General features: G+C 43.5%; 1 protein-coding gene across 5 annotated transcripts in view; it reads left to right on the forward strand.

Moving 5' to 3' along the window:
• Positions 1-7,905: 7,905 nt before the first annotated feature.
• FRMD3 (FERM domain containing 3) overlaps positions 7,906-24,263 on the forward strand; it is a 249,462-nt gene continuing 233,104 nt past the window's right edge. For all 5 annotated transcript variants that reach the window (XM_074995192.1, XM_074995193.1, XM_074995194.1 and 2 more), the window contains exon 1: positions 7,906-8,275. In XM_074995192.1, coding sequence (XP_074851293.1) covers positions 8,126-8,275 — 150 coding nt within the window. In that variant the 5' untranslated portion in view covers positions 7,906-8,125. The remainder of the gene's footprint in view (positions 8,276-24,263) is intronic.

The following is a 24,263-nucleotide window of genomic DNA, read 5'->3' on the forward strand; positions in this document are numbered from 1 at the left end:
ACCCACATTTTCTTCTTGTGTGATTAGTGTGTGAAAAGTCCTCCTGTATGGGTAACCAGACATCTAAGTCAGAGCAGTTCCCTAAAGGGACGCTGGCTTATTTTATGTATTTTAAGAAGGGTCCGGACTCCTGTAAATTTCTGGAAAAATGGTCTAGATTGACTCTGAGGGATCCCAAATCACAGTGGCCACTGTTAGGTTCTTGGGACAAAGACCGAGTGGACGTCTTAAAAGACAAACTTGGCCTTCCCAAAACTAAATTGGCTAGAGGAGAGGTAGATTGCTTCATGCAGTGGTGGGAAGAGGCAAATCGTAGATGGACCGAATCGAAGCTCACCTGCCTTAAAAATTCTAATGATAAATTAAAGTCCCTATTGGATGCAGCCTCTCCCACCACCAGCCCAAGTGCTCCCCTTTTGCCCAGTTCTGCGTAATGATCCAGATCTAACCCAACCCCCTCCGTACTCCCACCCCAGTGAGGAAAAAGAGGAAGAAAGGCCTTCTGTAATTTCCGATGACGAGGACAAAGAAAATACCCTCATTGGCCTCGCAGCCTTGCAGAGTGTTCAAGGTCCCACAACCCCAAAAAGAACCCCTCCATGTTTTAACCGCAAAGATTCTCCTGATTCCTCTTTCGATACTGCGAATTTAATGATCTCACCATCACCCTGTTGCCCTCTTCCCTCCGCTTCCTGGAGAAGAGCTCCTGATGGAAGGTGGGAAAAGGACTCTGACGAAACTGTTCTGGCACCCTTGTGGGTCCTTAAGACGGAAGTGGGTGGCCCCACTTGGAGACATAAACCCTGGACTCATACAGAACTTTTGTCAGTAATTAAAGGTTTTCCTAAGCCACAGGAAAATCCCATTAAATTTGCTGAGGAATTTTTGCTGGTCTGTGAAGCCTATGAACCCTCTGAGACAGACCTCCTCCAATTGTGTAAACTGTTAGTCTCTACTAGCCAGTATGAAAAGTGGCTGACTGCAGCAAATTGGCCAGCTGTGGCACGCCATTCAACCATGAAAGATACTAGCCCCAACACCGCATATAGAAACTAGCATAGGGTTATTTGGAGACACCTACATGAAGCCATTCCCCAAGTGTGGTCCCCTAAATCGAACTGGCAGCCATACACTGTTGTAAACAAAGGCAAGGGGAGAGTCCGGGAGATTATCGGACCTGGCTAACTGACATTTTCTTACAACATTCAGGAATACAACAACCTGATGAAGATGGACAGGGGGCCCTGGCACACGCGTTTGTGAATGGTCTTCTCCCTGCTACTGGCAGTATGTTAAAGTGAGTAAGTGTTGGGTGGAAGACCGAAACCATGGACAATTTGAAAGCAATGGCAGAGCATTGCCACCGCACTCTAAAAGGGAAAGAGGAACAGTCCTCCCAAAAGTTAATGGCTCTGCAAATACAGCATTATTCAGAGCAGGGCAGACAATACCGGGAATGCGGAGGGTTCCAAGGACGGGGACGTGGTTGCAGGGGAGGCCGTGGAACTGGATTTTTGGGTTTTGGAGGTGTCTGTAATTACTGTAAGCAGCCCAGACACTGGAAGAACGAGTGTCTGCGCTGACCTAATAACCTTGCAGGCAATCAGCTAGACTCTCTGCTGGCCCTGCCAGATGGTCCCCAGCCTTACTTTGCGCCGCAACAATGGCGGGATGCTGGGGAACCTCGGGAAATTTTAGCTCCCTTACTACCTCTCTCCCCTGCTGGGGAATGTGTCCTGACTATCGATGATCTTTCTCGCCCTTTCCTCGTTGATATAGGAGCTTCGCTCTTTACAGTCCATACTACCGACCTGCCTGCGGTTTCCCACTCTGGAAAAACAGTGTCCACTGTGGGCATTACGCGAATCCCAACCTCTTATCCCCTTTCAAAACCTCTACCGGTCCAGGTTGGTCTCCTTTCCGCAGATCATGCATTCCTGCTCTCTGACTCCACTCTGGTAAACCTTTTGGGTCAGGATTTGTTATGTAAACTTGGCTGTACCATCTACTGTTTCCCGGATGGTGTCTACCTACAAATTCCCCAGTCCTCCCTGTGTGATTCTGCAGCCTTCCTGCTGTCCGAAACTTCCCTTTCCACTCCAATTCCCTGTTACCCATTGGTCCTGTCCCTCGAACGTCTAATTTCGCAGGTCCCATCCTCTCTATGGCCATTGCACACATCTGAAATGGGCCATTTAAATACTGACCCTGTTTGCATTACCGTTGACAACTCCAAACCCCTGCCTCGCCTGTCCCAGTACACTCTAAATCTTGAAGCAAAGGCTGGCATTGCTCCAGTCATGACTGCACTGCACGAACAAGGCATTATTGTTCCCTGTTACAGCCCCTGTAACACCCCTATCCTCCCAGTTCAAAAAGCTGATGGTAAATCGTGGCTGTTTGTTCAGGCTCTTCGAGCCATTAACTGCATTGTTATACCCACCTTTCCTATAGTCCCTAACCCAGCTACGATTCTGGCTTCTATCCCGCCAGATGCAACTTGTTTTACTGTTGTGGATTTGTGCTCTGCTTTCTTTTCTGTCCCGGTTCACCCTAAGTCCCAGTATCTTTTTGCCTTTTCTTACAAGGGGCAGCAGTACGCATGGACCACGCTTCCCCAGGGGTATACAGAAAGGCCATCTTACTTTTCCCAAGCATTAGCCAGAGACCTCGCTGACCTGGTTTTCACATAGGTTCCACGCTGGTCCAATATGTGGATGACTTACTCCTCTGTTCCCCTTCATTATCTGCCTCAGAAACTGACTCTTTAGTGCTCCTCACTGCCCTAGCAAACAAAGGCCACAAGGCTTCTCGCTCTAAGCTACAGCTCTGCCAAGCCTCCGTCACATACCTTGGCTTTCTTCTCTCCTAGGGTTCCCGTACACTTTCTCCCACCCGTGTCCAAGCCATCCCCCTGTCTGATCTGACTTTTTTCCTCTTTTGATAATGTGAAAGTAGAAAGAATTATATTGTAAGAGAGAGATGAATTATACTGTAATAATAGTATAAGTTCAAGAACAGGAAAGAGAAGATTATGTTAATGTTGTTTGTAGGTATGCAGAATGGATCAGAGTGGAGCCAGGTGTGTCTGGGATAACAGAAGAAGGAACATTAGGTGTTAGACAGAAAGTAATTGAGATAACCAGGGAGATATGGACAGGAGATTGCTGAGGCTTGATATGGAAATGAAGATACCTGACTAGTCTCATGGGAAACATGAGAGTCCTGCGCCTTTTGTAATCTTGTTAATTTTACTTTCTTTCATCTGCATAAATCAAGGGGTTTGATCCCTGTATGGAACTCACATTTTCTGGGTGCATTAGCAGAGCAGCTTTCCTAATAAACAGAGTGGTCTGACAAATATGTGAATCCTGAGTCTGACTTTGACAATAAGTACTATTGATACTGGGCCATTTCCACCTTGCTGAATAGACCTTGTCGGCTCTGGCCCTCCCTCTTACTGGGACCCCACTCTTTAAATACCTCTCTGAAGCTACCCCCCCACTCATGCATCTGATGAAGCGGGTCTTTGCCCACAAAAGCTTATGCTCCAAATTATCTGTTAATCTATAAGGTGCCACAAGACTTCTTGTTGTTCTCGAAGCTACAGACTAACGTGGCTACCTCTCTGATACTTAAGCCCTATAGTGATTGGCCAATGGTGACAGGAGCAGGACTGTGAAAACTGGAAGCTTTTATTCATGACCCAGCATGTAGGTGGTGGATGTATGTATCAGTCATTCCAATTCAAGGTGGAAGAACGGTCCAGCTGCTGCATCCACACTGAGCAGCCTTATTTAGGATACGATCTGCTCAGTCCATGTGGGGAGGGGGCTAGAAAAGGTGGTAAACGTAGTCCACCTCAACCCCCCTGACTGGATAACTGCAGCCAGCAGGCCCACCTACATGTGGTTGAACTCAAACAGTAAACTTGGGAACACGGAATATTTGGACTCTAATGGACAACCCAGATGGTGAGCAATCCAGAAGATGCACAGTTATTGCCTGTGAGCTGTGACGATTCAACATCAATATCACTGCCCTGGCAGAAACGCATAGATCAGAAGAAGGTCAGCTAAGAGAAAAAGGCAGAGGGCACATATTTTTCTGGAAAGGAACCCCAAAGGAAGAAAAATGAATTTATGAAGTAGGATCTGCCATAAAAAATGAACTGACAAAGATACTATCCGTAGTCCCTATCAGCATCAATAAGCGTTTCATGACTCCCTGCTTGAAGCTTGCCAGAAAACAACTGGCAACTGTCATCAGTGCTTATGCCCCAACTCTGAACACTGAAGATGATGTGAAGGAGAAGTTCTACACACAATAGGACACAGTCCTGAAAGACATATCAAAGAAGACAAGATTATTCTCTTTGGGGATTTCAATGCCAGGGTCGGAAGAGACGTGTATGGAGTCAGCAACAGCAACTCCAATGGAGTGCTCCTCCGGACAAAATGTGTGAAACACGAGCTAGTCATCACAAACACCTTGTTCCACCAGAAAAACAAATTTAAGACCTCATGGCAACATCCTCGACTGAAGAACTGGCACCACATAGACTATGTCATCATCTGTGATCCAGATCAGCCTGATGTCCTTTTCAGACGCGCAGTGACTAGTGCTGAGGATTGTTGGACTGATCACTGCCTTATTCAATCCACAATGGCAATTAGGATCGTCACCAAACAGAGAAGTCAGAGGGAACAGATCCGATGAAAGATCAATGTACAAGGCTTGAAGGACCCCATCAGATGAAGCGACTTCCAGATAGCATTCCAAAGGAACCTGTGGACAGTACACCCTGAAGATATGGAAGAACGCTGGTGTCAGTTGAAAAATGCCATCATTGGAGCTTGTGGAGAAATCATTGGCCACCAGACCAGGAAGCATCAGGACTCGTTTTAGGAGAGTGATGTGGAAATTGAGTGCTTGATTGAGGCAAAAACGAAAGCCTGTGGGGCCTGGCAAAGCAACGTCAATTGCACGATGAAGAGAAAAGTGCATGCCAAGGCCAAGGCAGAAGAGCAACACAAACCAAGGACTCTGAAAAACCAGTGGCGGACTGAGAAGGCATGAGAACTCCAGCATCTCACATCTCGCAGACATCAAAGATACAAGAGGTTTCTTCAATGCTACCAAAGCTGTTTATGGACTGAGAAACCATGGAATCAATCCCCTGAGATCAAAGGATGGTGCCCAACTCTTGAAAGACAATGAAGCCATTGCTTCTTGCTGGAGGGAGCATTATAATGAGCTCTTGAACCACCTCTCCACCATGGTCCTAGAATCCCTTGACCAAATTCCTCAGCAACAGCCTAGAGATGATCTTGCAACACTTCCCACCCTGAGTGAGGACCACGCTTCCATCAAAGTGATGAAGTGCAACAAGACAACCAGACTAGATGGAATCCCCACCAAAGTCTTCAAAGAAGGTGGGCCAGAGCTTCACAAACAGCTCTACCTTCTGATTCTCAAGATCTGGGATAGGGAGCAGATGCCACAAGATTTCAGAGACACACTGATTGTCAGTCTTTTCAAGAAGGGTGATTGGTTGGACTGGGAAAACTATCATGGCATCTCCCTCCTGCCAACAGCAGGGAAAATCTTAGCTCGAATCCTTACAAGCCGACTCCTGGCACTCTTGGAAGAAATTCTCCCAGAATCCCATTGTGGCTTTTGACCATTCCAAGGGACAGCAGACATGATCTTCACTGCCCAGCAACTGCAATAAAAAAGTCATAAACAAAACCAAGCCTTACATGTGAGTTTCATCGACCTGACCAAAGCATTTGACTCAGTCAATCATAGCACCCTGTGAACCATCCTCTCAAATACCGTTTGCCCCAAAACATTCATCATCATTTTAAGGCTGCTTCATGACAACATGACTACCACAGTATTGAGCAACAGTGGATCCCAAAGTGGCCCCTTTGAAGATCAAAATGGGAGTCAAGCAAGGCTGCGTCATTGCCCCATTGCTGTTCTGCATCTTCATTGCCATGACCCTTCACCTCATTGATGGCAAACTTCCACATGGTCTGAAGATTGTTTGTAGAATGAAGGAGAAGCTTTCCAATCTCAGGAGACTGAATGCTAAAAGCAAGACCTCCACAACCGCAATCATGAAGCTTCAGTACGCAAATGATAATATGGTTGTTGCTCTTTCTCCCACAGCCCTTCAGACCATCTTAAATGTCTTTGCAGAAGTGTACAAGAATCTTGGCCTCACACTGAACATCAAAAAGACCAAGGTGCTCCACCAACCTTCAAAGACAGGACAATTTCATGCACCTTTTATTGAAGTCAGTGGAGAATGGCTGGAAAATGTGGAGCATTTCCCACACCTTGGGATCATCTTTCCCTAAAGTCAACACTAATGTGGAAATCCAGCATCATCTGAGCCATGCAAACTCTGCTTTCACTCGCCTGAGAAAAAGGATCTTTGAGAACTGGGACATCTATTCCAAGACAAAGCTCCTTGCATACAGTGGAAAGGTTGTTCCAACGGTACTCTGTGTGTGTGTGTGTGTGTGTGTGTGTGTGTGTGAGAGAGAGAGAGAGAGAGAGAGAGAGAGAGAGAAACCTGGACAACATACAAGCGTCATTTGAAGGCACTTGAACAATATCATCAACACTGCCTCAGGAGAATCCTAAATATCTTTTGCGAGGATAGTGCACAAACAATAGTGTCTTGGAAGAGTCAAACATGACCAGCATCAAAGTCATTATCATTTACCCACAACTGTGCTGCACTGGTCATGTGGTTTGGATGTCTGATCATGGCCTCCCAAAACAGGTTTTGTTTTCTGAATTAGATCAAGAACAGAGGAGAATTGGGGCCCAGCAGAAGCGATATAAGGACATGCTGAAGGCACACGTGAAAAAGTGCTGCATTGGTGTTGACACCAGGGAGAACCCTGCCCAAGACCATCCCCAGTGTAGAATTGTAATCCATGAGGGGATGGTGCAATTTGAGAGGTTCCACCACAGTGCAGAGAAGGACAGGTGGAGAAGAAAAGAGCATCAAAAACTGCCCTGCACTCCTCCAATAGCTACTACCACCAGCCCTTTCTGTGATAAAACCTGTGGTTCCAGAATCAGGCTGATCAGCCACCAACAGACTCACAAATAGGAGGGTGATGTGAAGACATGCTACTCGTTATCGAGTGACTGTCAAGAAGACATGCCACAGCCTTTGTAGCTTTCTGGTATATTGAGTTGCACCCATCCAAGACGCTGCTTCAGCATGATCTGATTTTTCAACATTTTTATCTCCTAAAGACTCACATACAAAGGTAGGGCCAGCCAATGGGATCAGAATGTACTGTGTAACGGGCTAATTCTTTCTGGAGTAATGGTTTCTGGTTCCAGCATGCACGTTCTTAAATGTGATAGTGACTGTATACGCTGCTATTTCCTTACTCCCACTGTAACCACAACTAGCAGCTGTTTTGTTCTAAGCTGGGCCCAACTGGTGCAGGAGCGGTTGAAGCAAGGCATTGTGCTATCAATGCCTTTGGTCAAAGCACTCGTGTTTGCACACAACTGAACAGCCCTTTGCCCCCGAGAGTGGAAAACGCTGCTGCCTTCTCCGGATCTAAAACCGGGGCCCCCTTCCCTCAGGGTGCGGTGACATCAGGCCTCAGCCGAATCCCCCCGGTAGCCCAGTGGGGCGAGAAGCTGGGAGACGGGCAGGGAAGAGAGGAAGTGGACACGAGGCCGCCGGGGGTGGTGGGAGAAGGTGAGAAGGGTGCAGGGGAAAGAGGCGGGGCGCGAAAGGAGCGGGCCGCAGCCGCGGGGCGGGGCCACACCGGGCTGGGGACTGGAGGGGAGGGGAGAGGCGAGGCGAGGCGGGGCTAGCGGAGCCTGACGCAGCCGCAGCGGTTTCAGCCTCTGGCGCAGACGCCGGTTCCCAGGCGCTCCACGCACCAGCGGGGCTCGTGGTTCAGGCGCGGGGCCCTGCTGGGGCTGGCTACGGGCAGCGGCAGCATGGGGTCCGCCCCGCCACAAGAGCCACCGCCCTGAGGCTGAGCGGCCACCCAGCTCCGCTCCAGCGGCACTGCGCGGCCCGGGCTGGGCTGCTCCAGGTGGCCGGGCGCGCTCCCCGCGGGGACTGTGGTGCATGTTCGCCACCTGCGAGTGCATGAGGAGGGGCGGCAGGAGGACCATGAAAATGATCCGGTTCCGGAGCTCGAGCATCAGGTCCCTGAGCCAGGAGATGAAATGCACCATCCGGCTGCTGGACGACTCCGAGCTCTCCTGCCATATCCAGGTGCCTGTGGGGCGTGGGAAGGGTCCCCCTCTCCCCAAACCCAGCGTTCCCATCCTCCGGCCGCGCTCAGGTACCTGGGCGGGATCAGCCTCGCCGTGGACACGTGCCCCTCGTTTACATCCCTGTGCCGTGAACATCCCCCCCCCCGGCCTGGGTCCTTCCCTCGGGGGGTGGGGGTGGCGCGGGGATGGCCCTAGGCACGTCTGTGAGAGCGGGACACCCTGGTTGTAGTCTGTTCCCACGCCCTGCCCGTGCCTTCGTTCCGGGCGTGTGCAGAAGGGGTGCGTGGGGGTGAGTGCATGGAGAGGAGCAGGGCAGGGAGCAAGGGCAAAAACCAGTGAGTGGGGAAAAGCGGCAGAGGGAAATCTGTTAGTGGATACATGTGTAAGGATAGCTCTGTACGGGCCTGCAAATAATCAATCTGCGCTGGAATAGCAGGAGTGTTGGGATAACGGGCGGGTGCTGAGAGCCATGGAAGCACGCTGTAAACCTTGGGTACCATGGAACCGCTTTAAGCCATGGGATGGGCCGGCACCCCCGATCGGACGCTAACTGGCTGTAGTAGTACAGTAGTTCTGGTATAACTCCGTTGACTTTGCTGGAATGGCACCAGAGACAAATTTGGTCCACTGTGTCTAAACGTCTTCCTTGTCGCTTAACACTTGTGTCTCCATGACACACTGGAAGGTGTTCAGTTCCTTGTAAAACATACTAGTGGAAAAAAGAAACAAAATATAACCAGGTTTACAGTGGTTACTGTAATGTTAAATCTGTCTGAGAGGAATGAGCTATTGATTATGATTGGAAAATGCATTTCTGTTTTCTGGTAGTGGTGGATTCTGGAGTTTTTCCTCTGGTGTTCTGTTTCCTTCTTTACACTGAAGGATTGTGGTTTTGTTTTTGTTTTAGTTTTTTTATGATGACAAAACCCATTGAGTTTTGTGTGTGCTTGCTGTTGTGTTGTATGTTGCAGGCTTTTGCAGCTGCAGCAGCAGCAGACCTCGCCCTGCTATTGGGTTGAGCTGCTGCACTGTTGCACAGAAGACAGTGGGAAACAAAGCTCTCTGTGCTCTCATCTGTGTAGGTAGTTCGGGAACAACCAGCCCCTTTCGGCTCCAAAAGGCTCACTTTCTGTTAGGTTCTGCCCCATTTATTAATGTCAAAGTGGTAGGTAGTTTCTGTGGGGTGCCCTTTCCACCTGTCCTTTGTTTTTCCTGTCGAGGACCAGAGAGCACCTTCTACTATGTGAATAGCAAATTACAGCGCCCTCTGGCAGCCCTACTGCTTCTCCTGCTTTTATTATGAACAAGGTATATTCACACTGTGTTTAACAGAAGTGTGGCTACCCTAATATGTGCCTGAAATAATGTATGGACCGAGACACTGCCTTTTTTTTACTTCCACACATTCCGAGCAAAATGACTAACCATGTGAGAATTTATTAACCCTCCCCCATGTATTTTGAAGAGTTTGGAATCTGTTTCTGTTCAGTATTTTCATAAAGTAATCTTGATTTCCTATTATGAGGGTTATATGAGAAGCTTCATGAATTGTAAGGGTTGTTGGATTTATTGGATAAAAATGTTGTTTATATAAAGTGGAAAAGAATTCCTAGAACCTGAAGTTTCATATGATAAAAGGAACTCGGGTATATCAGCATGTATGAATGAATTGTTTGACCTTTCCCTCACTGTGATGGGTGGACCTCATTACTGATGTCTGCAAACACTGTTTTGAAAGTAGGATCTAAAAGTGTTTGTGCTCTATCAACACTGAGCATTGAGGAAGGTCAGTTCACTTTGAACGCCATGGTCTGAAGAAATGAGTTGAACATCTTGATATTTTCCCATGAATTAAGATAAATAGCTCCTCACTTGAGGATTTTAACTGCTCAGTTGTGTTAAGTAAAATTTAAAGTAAGGGTGACTTTATTGTGCTCTTTTCTTTACTGTTATCATACTGAAAACAAGACAAACCCATTTGCGGCAACCACACAATTTAAAGAAGCATGTGAAATTTCTAATGGAGCAGTGATTGTTGTCTGCATGTGATAATATTTTTGATATTTCCTTTAGAGTGTAAAGGAAAGAATCCAAATAAACATAACACAAACTTGGATGTTCTGTAAGCATTTGAGGCCAAATTTTTCCTGTGTAAATATACAGACTTTGCTAAAGTTACACTAGGGATTAATTTGGCCCTCCCTTTCCTTTGCTAGGCCACCACCGGCCTGATTTCCAGAGATATTAGGCACCTACAACTTGAATTTTAGTCATTGGGATTTGTGAGTGTACAGCACCTCTAAAAATCAGGATCCATGAGTTTTGCAACTTCATTTTTGCTTGAACCAAATTCTGTTCTGATTTACTGTAGTCAGCCATATTCACTTTATCATCATGGGATTGTTCAAGAAATAAAACAGTGTAGAACTTGATTTTTGGTTTTGCAAGATGTCTAGAAGCAGCAGGGAATTACTGCCATCATCTATATGCAGTACTGTAGGATAATTCTTTAGTAACTGAACAGTGTAATTACGAGATCATAGCTTTAATGAGTACGTGAACCTGGATGTCCTTCAGAATGGCATTTGTGTGAACTTAATACTGCAAAAAGCTGCGTATGTCTGGTATCAAGTGGAAAAAAGTCTCTGTGTATAACAAAGAACTTGGGTTGATATGCTCAGCTGCTGTAAATCATACTAGTTCCATATCCGGACAATAGCTGCAGTTACACCAGCTGAGAATCTGGCTTCTGATGTCCTGGAAGGCTGAACAAGGTGCAGTCCTCTAGGAATTTTAAATGCCAGGTGATTATCTTATTGTGGTTGTGGAACTAGCTCTGTTGTTCTATAAATATGTTGCTTAGACATTTGTGGTAGGTCAATATTGTGGGTAGGACATTTAGTGGACGTGCAGAACAGGTGTCATGAGAATTGCTTGCGCAGGACTGAAAGATGGGTTTGTAGCAGGAGAGTGGAGTGCAGTTTGCCAAAAACAGGGCATGTGACAAGGAAAATCCAACTTAGCTTGTTCTTCAGTGCTGCACATGTATGCAGTTGTGAACACACTACTAAACTTTCTCACACTTTCACAAGGCCTTTCCAGAATCACAGAAAAAATTTCGTGTAGACAAAATATTGCATTTTAGCTATGTTATCCAAGTGCTGCATATTCATGAGAGTGAGCCGTCCCTGTTGTGTGCTGTGGGGTAACTGCAGTACAGCTAGAGTTGTGGCAGTTGTAAAACCCTGGATAGTAACATTTTGATCATTAACAGAACAGCAGACTCTGACTCCTCAAGTGTTCGGGCTTGCCATGTGAGTGCTGGCAGTACGGACATAGTAAGGAACAGAGAGGGGCTCACATTCTGTGCTTTTGGGGGGGCACATGCGAAATGCAGCAGTGTAGTTTGTAACATTTGTTGTCTCTCAGTGCTGTTATACTGCCCTTTCATGTCTGAATATATATACCCAAATCAGGGGTAAGCAAACTTTTTGTGGTGGGCCCCACTTTTCATTCCTGCAGAAAGCAGCCTGTCTAATGTAATCCAAACCAATGGAAATTTCGGTTATATTCATATGGAGAAAGGAAAAAACCTTTCAGCACATGTAAGAAAATACGTAGACTGTAAAAATGTTTTTAATTGGTATATCAGCGTTGATTACACACGCATTAAAAATGGTAACATTTCAACTATTTTAATAAGATGGATGAACCTGAGACCCAGCAGCCAATTGTGTTGTGCCCCCATTGTGAAATTTCATGCCCTCCCTAAGTGGGTCTGCCCCCCTTTTGCTCACCTCAGTCCTAGCTTCTGCTGCATGACAGGTGTGGAGTTATTTTAGCACTCACAATAGGCACTTCAACAAAAAGTTAATTTGCATCTCTGTTTGTCGCTTCACTGAAGAATTTGTTCCAAGAAAAGCTGCAACCAGAATTAGGCATTCTTCAGCCAAACCATATATGAAAAGTACATTCAGGATTAACTGTATGGAAAATGTGGCTTGATTTTCTTTGTGTAAATTTAATGGGATTCAAGGAAAAAATAATACCAGTGTTTTGGGTTTTAGCATTAAGGTTCTTTGACATACCGCTTTGGCCATTCAAGAAGTTAATAGTGCCTAACGCTGGAAATGATTTTCCTTTGTGAAATATCAAATTCTGGAATGGGTTGGGTAGACACTAATATGAATCCTGCATTTGCAGATGCTAGCCAACTGGTCCTTGGCTGTAGGACTCTCATGCAGGTCATCTAGTTGCTTAGGGCTAGGTTTATAGCTCAAAGGTCAGAACTCAATATGTTGCTTTCTTTAGTGATGATGACTGCAAATTCGTTAACCCTCAGTCTTTAACCATTTCCTTTGTCGCTCATCAGGGCAATCTAATTCTTGCAGTGACATTTATTTCCCACTTTTTTGTTTATGGGTTAAACCTTTCTGGGACCTGTACATTTGACAGTCTTAAAGCAGCACTAGGATAAAACTGTTTGTTGCATATCTGAAAGGGAGGCAGCATGGAAAATAACCTAAAGGTGCTGCGGTCACTGTTTCTATTTGCAAAAGACAGTTGGCCTGCCTGACTGAGCACCATGCTAAAGGGATTTCAGTAAAGGTTTTACAGAGGGTAATGGCAAAATAGGTTTTAGAACCCAGAGAAGAAATATGCAAAGCAGACAGAAATTCTGTTCCTGGGTTTGCATGATATATTATGTTAAAATATCAAAGTATCTTGGTTAAACTTTGTCAAAATAACCTAAATACGTTAATGAGTAATTGGCAGGATGCTTCATGACTCACACACATTCTTGGAGACTATGTATTGTAAATTACTAGTAGGTCTATTTTTCTTCAATATTTGTTGTTATGGTTTTATATTGCAGTGGTGCCCTCTCTTTACTTGTTGCTGTACAAACATAACAGGCAAAAATCAGTAACCTCAATGGGACTAACTCATATGCATAAAATTAAGGGTGGGTTTACACAACCTTGTTGAATTAGAGACTTAATTATTTGAATTAGAGACTTAATTATTCCAGTGCACTTTTAATCCTGATACACCTACTAATTCCAGTATCTGATCTTTCCAGAGTAGAAGGTGTTGATTATTTATGATGGACTATCAAATTGTATAGGGATTTTCTTGTGGACGTACGTCTATCGTGAATCATTATGAACCCATTACATCAGTTTTCATTGATGAATTAAGGCAGAATTGTAACCCTTATCTCCAGAAAGATTAGTAAACGTAACATGTTTCTAATTTACGCTGCAATCTGAAAGCCTTTCACACACAGGTTGGGCAATAATTTTTGAGGAGAGCCACTCCAAGATTTTGGTAAGTGGTCAAGGGCTGCACTTAAGGGGGTACGGGATCTGGGTCAGAGGTTGAGTGTAGAAGAGAACATGAGATAGGAGACTGGGGTGCAGGAGGGGATGTAGGGTCTCAGAGTTAGGGTAAATGAGGAATTGTGATTCAGAGAAAGTATTGGGGTGCAGGGTGATAAATGATGTGTGATTAGAACTATAAACTACGCTAACAGGACCTCTCTCAACAAATAATGTTGCAGTTGAGCTGAGCTTTCCAAAAGGGAATTATTTTGCTATATAAAATGCTTGCTCTCTCTCCTTCTGTCTGTCTCTCCCCTTACTGTTTTCATCATCAGTAACTGTGGGCTCAGTGCCCATTGGTGTCTGATGCCTCTCTCACTATTCCTTTCCATCTTTCCCTGTCCAGGGCGGAGTGGCTTAGTTGCTGTTGACTAGCTATGCACTAATCTACTATATCATCTACCCATTCTCTGTGGGGTCTGTCTCTCCTGTTGAACTGTCCGTTATGCCGAATACCAGGGTCTTGATTTTTCGTTCATTGTTCATTCTGCAAATGTGCCCGAAGAGTTGTAGCTTCCATTTTATAATCTTCTGCAGCAGGTTCTCTTTTGGCTGTATCTTTCTATATAATTCCTCATTGGTGATCACCTGCATCCATCCTATTCTCAGAATCTTTCTATAACAACTCCTTTCGAACACCAATATTCTTCTTTTCGAATCTTTCGTTTATCATCCATTTCTCACATCTGTACAACATGTTGCTGAATACATACATTTTCAAGATGCTCAGTTTCATTCCTAAGCTAACCACTTTGCTTTTCCAGATCTTATCCATTGCCTTCAAACTCGCTTTTGCTTTTGCTATTCTAGTTGCTATTTCCTTCTTACAGTCTAGATCATACCTTATGTTGCTCCCCAGATATGTGAACTTCTCTATATTTTCTAGTTCAATACCATCGACAGTGATCTTCCTTCCTATTTCCTTATCTCTGAATACCATTGTTTTTGTTTTGTTAATGTTCATAATCAGTCCATACTGCTTCCCTTTGCTTAGCACCTGCACCATTTTCACTAGTTTCTCCTCATCTTCCTCAATGACAACTATATCATCTGTGAATCTCAAGTTAAATCTTTTCCCATGCACAGATATCCCTTCTGCCTCTTCCTTGATCTTGTTCATCGCGCTCTCCAGATGCGTGATGAAGATACTTGGTGATATTGGATCCCTTTGTCTCATACCTCTACTTGTTTTAAATGCTGATTTGGCTATCATTAAAGATTTCATTTTTTGATGTGTCCAGCTGTCAAAGGGGAGGGTTACTTGGGGGAAGAAGGATGTTTTGAGTTTTAAAAGGAAAACAAACTTTCTTCTGTTTTGGTCATGATCTACTGATAGGTCTTACATCTCTTAGTGCATTGCTACAAAAAATGAGGAAGACCAGATCTGAGCCGGGTCATTACAATCTGCTGCAAATGCTCCATAGATTTTACATGGACCTTTATATGCAATCTTTCCATAGCCCTTTGCAGAAAATATTCTGACCTATTTTAGATTGTGAAACTTACAATTTATTAATAAACAGCTTTTTTTTTTCTTTCATCTTGAGCACACATTTCCAGTCCTGTCATTTAAGGAATTAATTCACATGTGGTGTTTATTCTTTGTTTTAATGTGACATTCACGGTCTCCTGTATTTTTCCACTAGTACTTGTTGATCTGCCTTGAATAAACTTTCTCTCTGCGCATCCCACAGAATGATACTAATTAAAAAAAAAAGTGAAAAAACAACTCTTCCCCACAAACTTTAACCAATGCAATCTCTTTAAAATTCACATTCTCCGCGGAAGAGTGAAGAACCATAAAATTTGCTTCAGCATACTCTTGCAGTGAAGGGCCAATGTCCATTTGGAGATGAGCCCGACTGTGAAGGCATGTGAGATGTTGACAACTTGAAAAATAACTGGGAATGAGAGGGCAACAATGGAAATGAGGGAACAAAAGCCAGGGATGATGATGAGGAAATGAACCTTAGCTGTGTGGAAAGGGAAAGGTTAATGGATTATGCACACAGCAGCCAGGGGAGACACTGAATTTATATTTATCCTGTGTAAGTCATGTCAGCCTTGAGCTGCTTGATGGTGCTGTAACAAAGGAGGTAGAAGAAGTGGGTAGGGGATGCAAATCAAGATGAGATATTGTGGCCTGAATTCTCAACTGCATGTGTGGGTTGGTTGCTGTGTAAGTAGTAGTAGTGTACTTGACAGGAGTGGCATGTCAAAAGCCAGTTTGATCAGTTTGTGACTGTGCCTATTTGTATAAACTTGGATTTATTTTTTTTCCTCATATAGTTGTCCAGGCTCATGATGATGTATTCTTGTGTATGAAACACTTGTACATGCATGTAACAGCAAGGAAGGGTCCCGTGGCACCTTATAGACTAACAGAAAAGTTTTGAGGATGAGCTTTCGTGAGCACAGACTCACTTCATCAGATGCTGGATCTGATGAAGTGAGTCTGTGCTCGAGAAAGCTCATGCTCAGAACTTTTCTGTTAGTCTATAAGGTGCCACAGGACCCTTCGTTGCTGTTACAGATCCAGACTAACACGGCTACTCCTCTGATATTTGTATATACATGGTGTGCCCTTTAAAGAACTGAAAAATTTCATTACAAAAAAACCCAGCAATTGTTACTAGCCACCTATGTAAGCCAAAAAGCATATATTAGCGTGTCCGGTCTATTAAAATATCTGACTGTCTTTGTGAGTTTTGAACATATTTATTAATATCACAATGCTGCATTGTTATTCAAGACCAGCTGCTCTCATGAAATTTAGAAGTAAATGTGCCTGCATGAATAGGAATTGATCTTTGCTTATGCCATTATACTCGTATAATAACCTCTTGGATCTTTTCTTCTAAGTTGCCTGTCACATGGAAATCAAATTACATACAAAAATTTGACTTATTGTTATGAACAGTGTGAGGCAGGAAAGAGAGAAGAATGCACTTCTCACAACACAAAATTAGCCAGGTAATAATTATTAGAGTGGAAGCTGGAAGTAACTGGTATGATTTAGTATAAAGTATCATATGTATAATGTTTTTATTTCTATCCAGCCTCCATTTGTTACTTGTCTAACAGGAACATAGGCTTTTTGAGGTGCAGATTTGGTAATCGTATATGATTGGACAAAACATAGCACTTTATGGTTACTACTGTAATACAAATAATTTAAAAAACCCTCAAAACCAGTGAAGAAAAAATAACGGTATATAAGATACAATTTAGTACTATTGAAATTAACCCATCTAGTGGTTTTCATGCTGTTGGGTACTGAGTGCCTCCTGTGAAGTGTGGAACAACTTTCACTCCTAATTATTTCATGGATTCTCATGTCTTACAAGAGAACTGAAGGTACTTTGTACCTCACAAAATTGGGGCTTCTGATGTTTTGAGATGTTCAGTTCTGTCTTGATGTGATCAGCCACTTCACGTAACTGAGAGATCATTTAACAGCAATAATGCTCAAGGTTAGGGCTAAAACAAACCCTATTCTGTTTAGGGTTTTTAGTTGCATCCCTAACCCAAGTTTTGACATTGCTCTGAAACAGCGTTTCTGTAACTTACTTGACTTGAAGGAAATTCTTTCACAGAATATGAGATCTGAGTCTTTCCTAAGAAGAGGAAATAACATCTCTGACTTCTCTTCCAGTAGGTTTGGATTGTCACCATCTGCCAGTCTGTACGTCACTGACAGCTCAACCATTCTGGCCAGCTAATGAGCAAAATTGGTATCCAATATATTCTTTTATAAGAGGATTCCTGCTGCTGATGTAGAAATGCACTTACGCTTTTGTAGCATTGCTTTCTCTTGGTTTATTAAGTTAAATATAGTGTAGGTAAGTTTCATCATCTACCTTCTGAGCCCTTTCCTCTCTTGGATGGCAATTACTGTCTGCACTTTCTTGTCACCTAGGTTCATAACCTCAAGGTCATCGTGGATTTCGTTCTTTTTCCTGTCATATTGAAGCTGCCAACAAATGACCTCTCCTGTTCATTTCTCTACTACATAGTGAAGATACATCACTTCCCACTAGTCTCCTTAGCTAACACTGCATATCTATGCTTTGGTTAGCTGGTGACTTAACCATTACAACCATTTTTTTTTTTTTTTTGTGTCCTCATTTTTCCATTGCTCCTCTCCCATTCATTCAGAATTGAGCTGCTAAAATTATTTTCATTGCCCACATCTCAGGCCACATTCTGCTCTAGTCTAATGCTATGGCTATTAACTCAAGTTTGATAGTCTTGTCCTTCCTTTGTCTTTACATGACCTATCTCTCCTACATCATCACTTTTGTTTGTTATATCCTGTCTTGTTCCATTTCCTTTGCTGATAGAAGTCTCTGTTCCCTTAATTTCCTTTTTTGTGGGGTTTTATACTTTATTTTTATTTTCTATACGCACCATCTGATAACAAAACAAAAAGCAGTCAAGCAGCACTTTAAAGACTAGCAAAATAATTTATTAGGTGAGCTTTATTTATTTATTTATTTATTTATTTATGTTATTTATTTATTTATAATTTATTAGGTGAATAGTAACAGAGAAGGAGCCGTGCTAGTCTATACACTATCAAAACAAAAAGCAGTCAAGCAGCACTTTAAAGACTAGCAAAATAATTTATTAGGTGAGCTTTCGTGGGACAGACCCACTTCTTCAGACCATGGCTATGGCTGAAGGTCTATGGCTATGGTCTGAAGAAGTGGGTCTGTCCCACGAAAGCTCACCTAATAAATTATTTTGCTAGTCTTTAAAGTGCTGCTTGACTGCTTTTTGTTTTGATAGTGTATAGACTAGCACGGCTCCTTCTCTGTTACTATTCATGTGATAACAAATCTTGGTGGTTTTTCTGTAATGTTGAACATGGGGTTGTATTCCAGCTCCAGAAGTGGCTGCATTTTGGTAGTGAATCAAATGATCTTTGCAAATGTGCATAATTGTTACTCACCTTTTTGGGTATTGTACATCTTACTAAAGCAAGATTGAGTGAGGAAGGACAAGTGTTGTTGTTACAAGAAAATCCATATTCTGGTAACATTTACTTCAGATGAAACAAATTACACTAAAATTCCTTTAATCTGGCACGTCCAGGACCAGACAGGTGCCAGATTACCAAATTTTCCTGATATTGGACGTCACTATAACCCCCACGCCCTAGCTAACCACCCCGGGCTTCTGCAGCTTCTTCACCAACCCACGCATCTCCAGCTTCACCACCCCTGTGCTCTTGCACCTTTACCTCCCCTGCATGCTCCCACACACCCTAGTCCTCCTGTAGTCCTAACCCACCCCAGGCTTAATCCCACTGCCCCATTCCCATGACCCCAACCCACCACCCAAGCCCCTCTGACTTACACAAATTCTGAGGTATGTGTATCTTGAGGGATTCTGGACCATCAGGATTGCCAGACCGTCAGATGCTGAATTAAAGGAATTTTACTGTATCACCTAATAAATATGTTGGTTCTTAAGTTGCTATAGAATTGCATGTTGTTAGAAATCTAGCTATGCCATTGAAAGTAATACTGGAAATTTGAGGCAGAACACTCTCAAACTCTCTACTCATTTTGGAAACAGTGCAATATGATCATAAAACAAAAATGAATAATTCTTGGAGCAGAAATAGTTTGCTTAAATGCCATACGTCTTCATTTCCCCTTTGCTTGTTTATACATAGATTTCAGAGTGCTGAAAAGCTGTTGGCGTTCCTTTTAAAAGAGACAGCTGTTGCAGGCAGGGTAGTAAAATAAATTAATTCTAGCACTATATACAGTTTATTCAAAATAATCTTCTTAACCAGTTAGGTATTAATCCTTTTACATAATACTGCTGTCAATGTAATAGAAATACTGTGTGTATGTTGTTACATCTGGATAGGTTAGCAGGCTCCAATATAAGATTAGGAGCAGCATGGACTAATATTTCAAGCACAGCACGAGGAAACTGCATTTTGACTTCTTTTGTCAACTGTGCACTGACTTGTGTGAAGGAGCTAAGGGAAAATTGCTTAATCTCACTTAATCTCCATTTCTCCTTCATCATTTAGGGAATTTCTTTGAGATCTTAGAATTTGAAAGTGCTACATAAGCACCAAGTACTAATTATCTTTTTGTTTCTTGAGATTTCCTACACTATGCAAGAGCAGGGCTAGAGCATCATTCACAGAACTGTTAAGTTCTGATTTCATTCTTTCATTGCTAGGGACGTTGAATTACTGGGGTGCTCACTAGTTTGTTTACAAGCAGAAGGACAGAATTTATCACCAATAATACAAAGTGTATTTGTGGAAATCTGAGAGCAGGAATAGATGTTGAACCGCCAGTCAACGTTCCCTCTAATTTTTTCCATACATGTGTGGAATAAAATTTATTTGCACCAAGGCACATGTAGATGTGTACCATAATGCGGGGTGTTGGTGCTCTACCAATCAGCTGGGTTGTGTGTGGGTCTTTCCTGCGTGAATGACCACCCAAGCGCACAGCTTACAGGGAACAATGGCCAGTGTTGTTTAGTGTTGTGGATGTAACAATGTAACTGACAGATGGAAATATTTTCATTTTGGGTTTTTGTATTGCACCTTTAAGCACAGAAGCCTGTCCTCTGGAAGTAGGAATAGCTGTAAAGTGGCTACTGGTTTGAGTTTCACTGAAGATGCAGAATGTTTGAGTAATTTGAGCAATCTTTTTGTTTTTGAGACTTCAATTGTTCCCTCTTTTATTGATTGTATCTAGTTTAAAGTGTGGAAATCTAGTTTGAAAAGTCCTTGTTTGGCTCTCTGTAAGTTGGCAAGCTTAACACTCCATTATACTCCCCCCCCCCCGCCCCAGCTAATCTTCAGAATAAAATTGCATTTTGGAGATAAAAACCATTCTTGTATGCCCTGCTGTAGTAACCATAGGTGTTAAAATGAGAGATTAGAATTCTAGCTCATTTACTTTATGCATTTGATGACATTTTGTACCTCGTTAAACTATTTAATTGATAAAAATCTGTCTGCATGAACACTTGTTTGTGTGGGACTTCCATCTGCCTGTGTGAAAGCCTGTGGGGGGGGCGGAGAATATCAAGGCAACAAACTAATCACCTTCATTTCCATAACACCACTGAAAAATGGTAAAACAAAAATTAGCAAGAGAGCCTACAGGTGAAGTTCAGAACTTACACCCTGACTAGATTGCATGTGTGTGGTTCTTTTAAAAGAAAATTGAAAGTAGTTTCAAATTGGTGATAAATCTTTATGAAAACTACAGGTTGAACCTGTCCAGTCTGGGCGCGCTCTGGTCTGTGATTGCTTTAGCATTGCTCGTTGCCATGTATTGATGGGTAAGTTAACACCACACCTAACACAGATCCTTGCAACAGCCCAAGAAACTGTAATATAATTGGCTGCACTTTTGTGTCTTGTTATCCGTTGTCTTGTGACCCTTATCCAGTTGTCAGTCCTTGGAACAGTACTTGGGTACAGGCTAGTTCTGAAACATTCAAGTCTGACGCTGGTGAAATGATGTTACATTTTTACAAAAATCTACAAATAGTACATGTATTTTATTCTCTTGATCCACTAGTTTTGTGTTTATATAAAAAGTAATGTTTGTGTGTGTAATAAACCTGCAGCAATCATTATTATACTTCTATTTTCTAAATGTTTGTAGAGGTTTTTAAAACTTTACTAAGGCAAAGTTACAATAAAACTTCCTACGTCATACATTAAATATTAACCAAAGCCTGAGTAAGTAAAGAGCCTGGCTAAAGATTCAGACTGGCTGGCTGAACATGCTAGAAGCTTTAACAGATTTTCTATCTATGGGTTAAACCTCTCTAGTCCAGCACTCTCTTGTCCGACGTGACGAAGAGGTGTATGAGGATTTTATTCCCCTGGTTAGGTTGCGTGTGGGTCCTGATGCCCTGTAGTAACACCCGGTGGGGTGCCTCAGTTCCCTAAGTACAGCATCAGTGCATAGCGGTAATGAGTTTGTGTGATGCCTTCTCACATGTAGACAATGGAAGTTCCTGCTCTTTGTAACCTAGACCACCAGGTGCCACCTTCCTTTCTCAGGAAACAGGACAAAAGAGGGAGGAGGGGCCTGGCTGGCTTGAACTGGAACTGGGCAGTTGGGAGGCAGTCACTCAAGTCTGGCTGGAGTGGGACAAAGGACGGCTGGAGGCCCCCTCTCCCCAGTATGGGTTGTACTGACTGCTTCTGGTTGCTGTACTGAGAAGCCTGTACTATACTATGTCCCTGTCACCTAATAAACCACCTGTTCTACCTGCTGAATAAGAGTCACATCTGACTGCAGGTGGGGCGCAGTGCCTAGTGACACTGGACTACGGATGGTGCCGGCATGATTTTAGTAATCTGGACAACCACTTACCATGGGTGTGGCCAAGCTTCCTGGGGTCTCATAAAATTTGTTTACGTCCACCAGTCCGGGCTCAGTGTTGTATGTTGTTGTTTTAGCGCTAGTTTATCCTTAAATGCCTTCTCAGTAAGGAGTGGAAGTGTTGGTAATGCTGCCAAATAATATTGACCTTCTGTGGGTCCTGCAAATTCTCTCATTTGGCACCGTTCAGGTCCTGAGGGTGCTGGACTAGAGAGGTTCAGCCTGTACTTACCACCTTTTTGGTGCCACTTTTGTGTCTATACCTCATGTGAAAGCATTTTCATAACAAGGATAGTCTATATTTTGTGATAGCATGAGTCTATAGGTGCACTTTTCCAGTGGATTTTTCCAGTAATGCACAATACAATGTCTTGCTGCTACCAAAAAACAAATACACACACTCAACAACCCACCACCAAGGAAATGTATTTTTAGAAATATAGATTTACTGGAGCATTCAGTAAGCAGGATGGGGATCAATAGGAATTTAGCATTTTGTCATAAAATGAACTTCTCCCCAAAACTATGTAATTTTTGTACACAGCTACCTCATGCAAATATATGTTTTCCATTTCCTATAGCCTCTCCAGCAGAGGGCCTCCCTACTAGTAAGAATGTGATAGAATTTGATTCCAGTTAAGTTCCTTCTGTATAGTAATTTTCAACATTTTTTAATAAGTTACACAGACTGAAGATATGCAGTAAAAGCTAGATTTCCCAGTACTGTACCAACTGGACAGCTTTGTGAAGTGATGTTTCTGAACTTTATAGAAAGTCTAGTTTATAGTCCTGTTGGCAGAGGGCCTGGAGGCTGTCTACCTGGCTCCTCGTGTCTCCCTGGAAATGGTGACCCAACCCTGCTTCTCCTAAGTGACGGAACAGTCATGATGGGTTCGGAGTGTGGGAGAGCATGTGTGACTGGAGATTGGGGCAGAGGGTCTGGAAGGGAGGTTGGGCGCAGAAGGGAGTTGGGGCATGGGAGAGGTTTTGGGGTGTTTGGGTTGTTTCTGTGGATACCGACTAACATGGTTACTCCTCTGTTATTTGTTACATGGATATCAAAAAATAGTGAATTTTGGATTTCCTTCTCCTCCTCCTTACTCCCCCATCCCCCACCCATGAGTTAACCAGCATGCTGACAATTGAAGTGTTTTGTTCCATGTGATAGCTCTGGAAAGCATTTGAGAGCTCCATATCTGTAGAGAGAACTGTGATCTGTTATAGGATTGTTCTCCCCCACTCCAATCAAGTCTAATATTGGCAATGCAATTGACTTTCTTGCTAGAGGTAAATGAAATGTCTTACTATTTTCTAGAACAACAAGAAGTCCTGTGGCACCTTATAGACTAACAGGTATTTTGAAGCATAAGCTTTCATGGGCAAAGACCCGCTTCCTCAGATGCATGAGTAGGGGGTGGTGGTTTCAGAGGGGTATTTAAAGAGTGGGGTCCCCATAAGAGGGAGGGCCAGAGCTGACAAGGTCTATTCAGCAAGGTGGAAATGGCCCAGTATCCACAGCACTTTTCAAAAGAGGAAAAAACAAGTCAGATGGGGGGTGGGGTGGGTGAGTGGGATGTGAGCTTTGTCAGAGTCTGATGGGATCTGTTAGCACCCAAAGCAGAGAAACTGCCTTTGTAAGCTGCGAGCCACTCCCAGTCTCTGTTTAATCCATGGTGAATGGAGTCAAATTTGCAAATAAATTGCAGCTCAGATTTCTCTCTCCATTTGATTTTTTTTTTTTTTTTTTAAATTTTTTTTTCAGGACAGCCACCCTTAAACCTGCCACTGAGTGTCCAGGGAGGTTGAAGTGTTCACCCACAGGCTTCTGTACATTACCATTCCTGATGTCTGATTTACGTCCATTTATCCTTTTACAGAGAGACTGTCCAGTTTGGCCAGTGTAAATTGCAGTGGGGCATTGCTGGCACGTGATGGTGTAATGGAGTGGGGGGAGTGCATGTGTGAGTCAGGCTGGATGTCTGAGGCAAGCAGCAGCTCCCAGTGGCTAAGGATGACCCTGGGGCTACAACTGGCAGGTGACACCTCTGCCTGAACAAAGGTCAGGGCGGAGCTGAGCTGGGTTTTTGAATGGGGGGGGGGGGGCGGCAGTGAGAGGCTAGAAAAAGGGAGAGCTGGAAGGCAGCCAGCCTGAGGAGGGGGAAGCTACACCCCAGAGGGGCACCCCTCGGGGTCGTCTCCCCAGGACAGGTTGGAA

The sequence above is a fragment of the Carettochelys insculpta genome, chromosome 5 (genome assembly GCF_033958435.1).
Source record: "Carettochelys insculpta isolate YL-2023 chromosome 5, ASM3395843v1, whole genome shotgun sequence".
Classification (NCBI taxonomy): Eukaryota; Metazoa; Chordata; order Testudines; family Carettochelyidae; genus Carettochelys; species Carettochelys insculpta.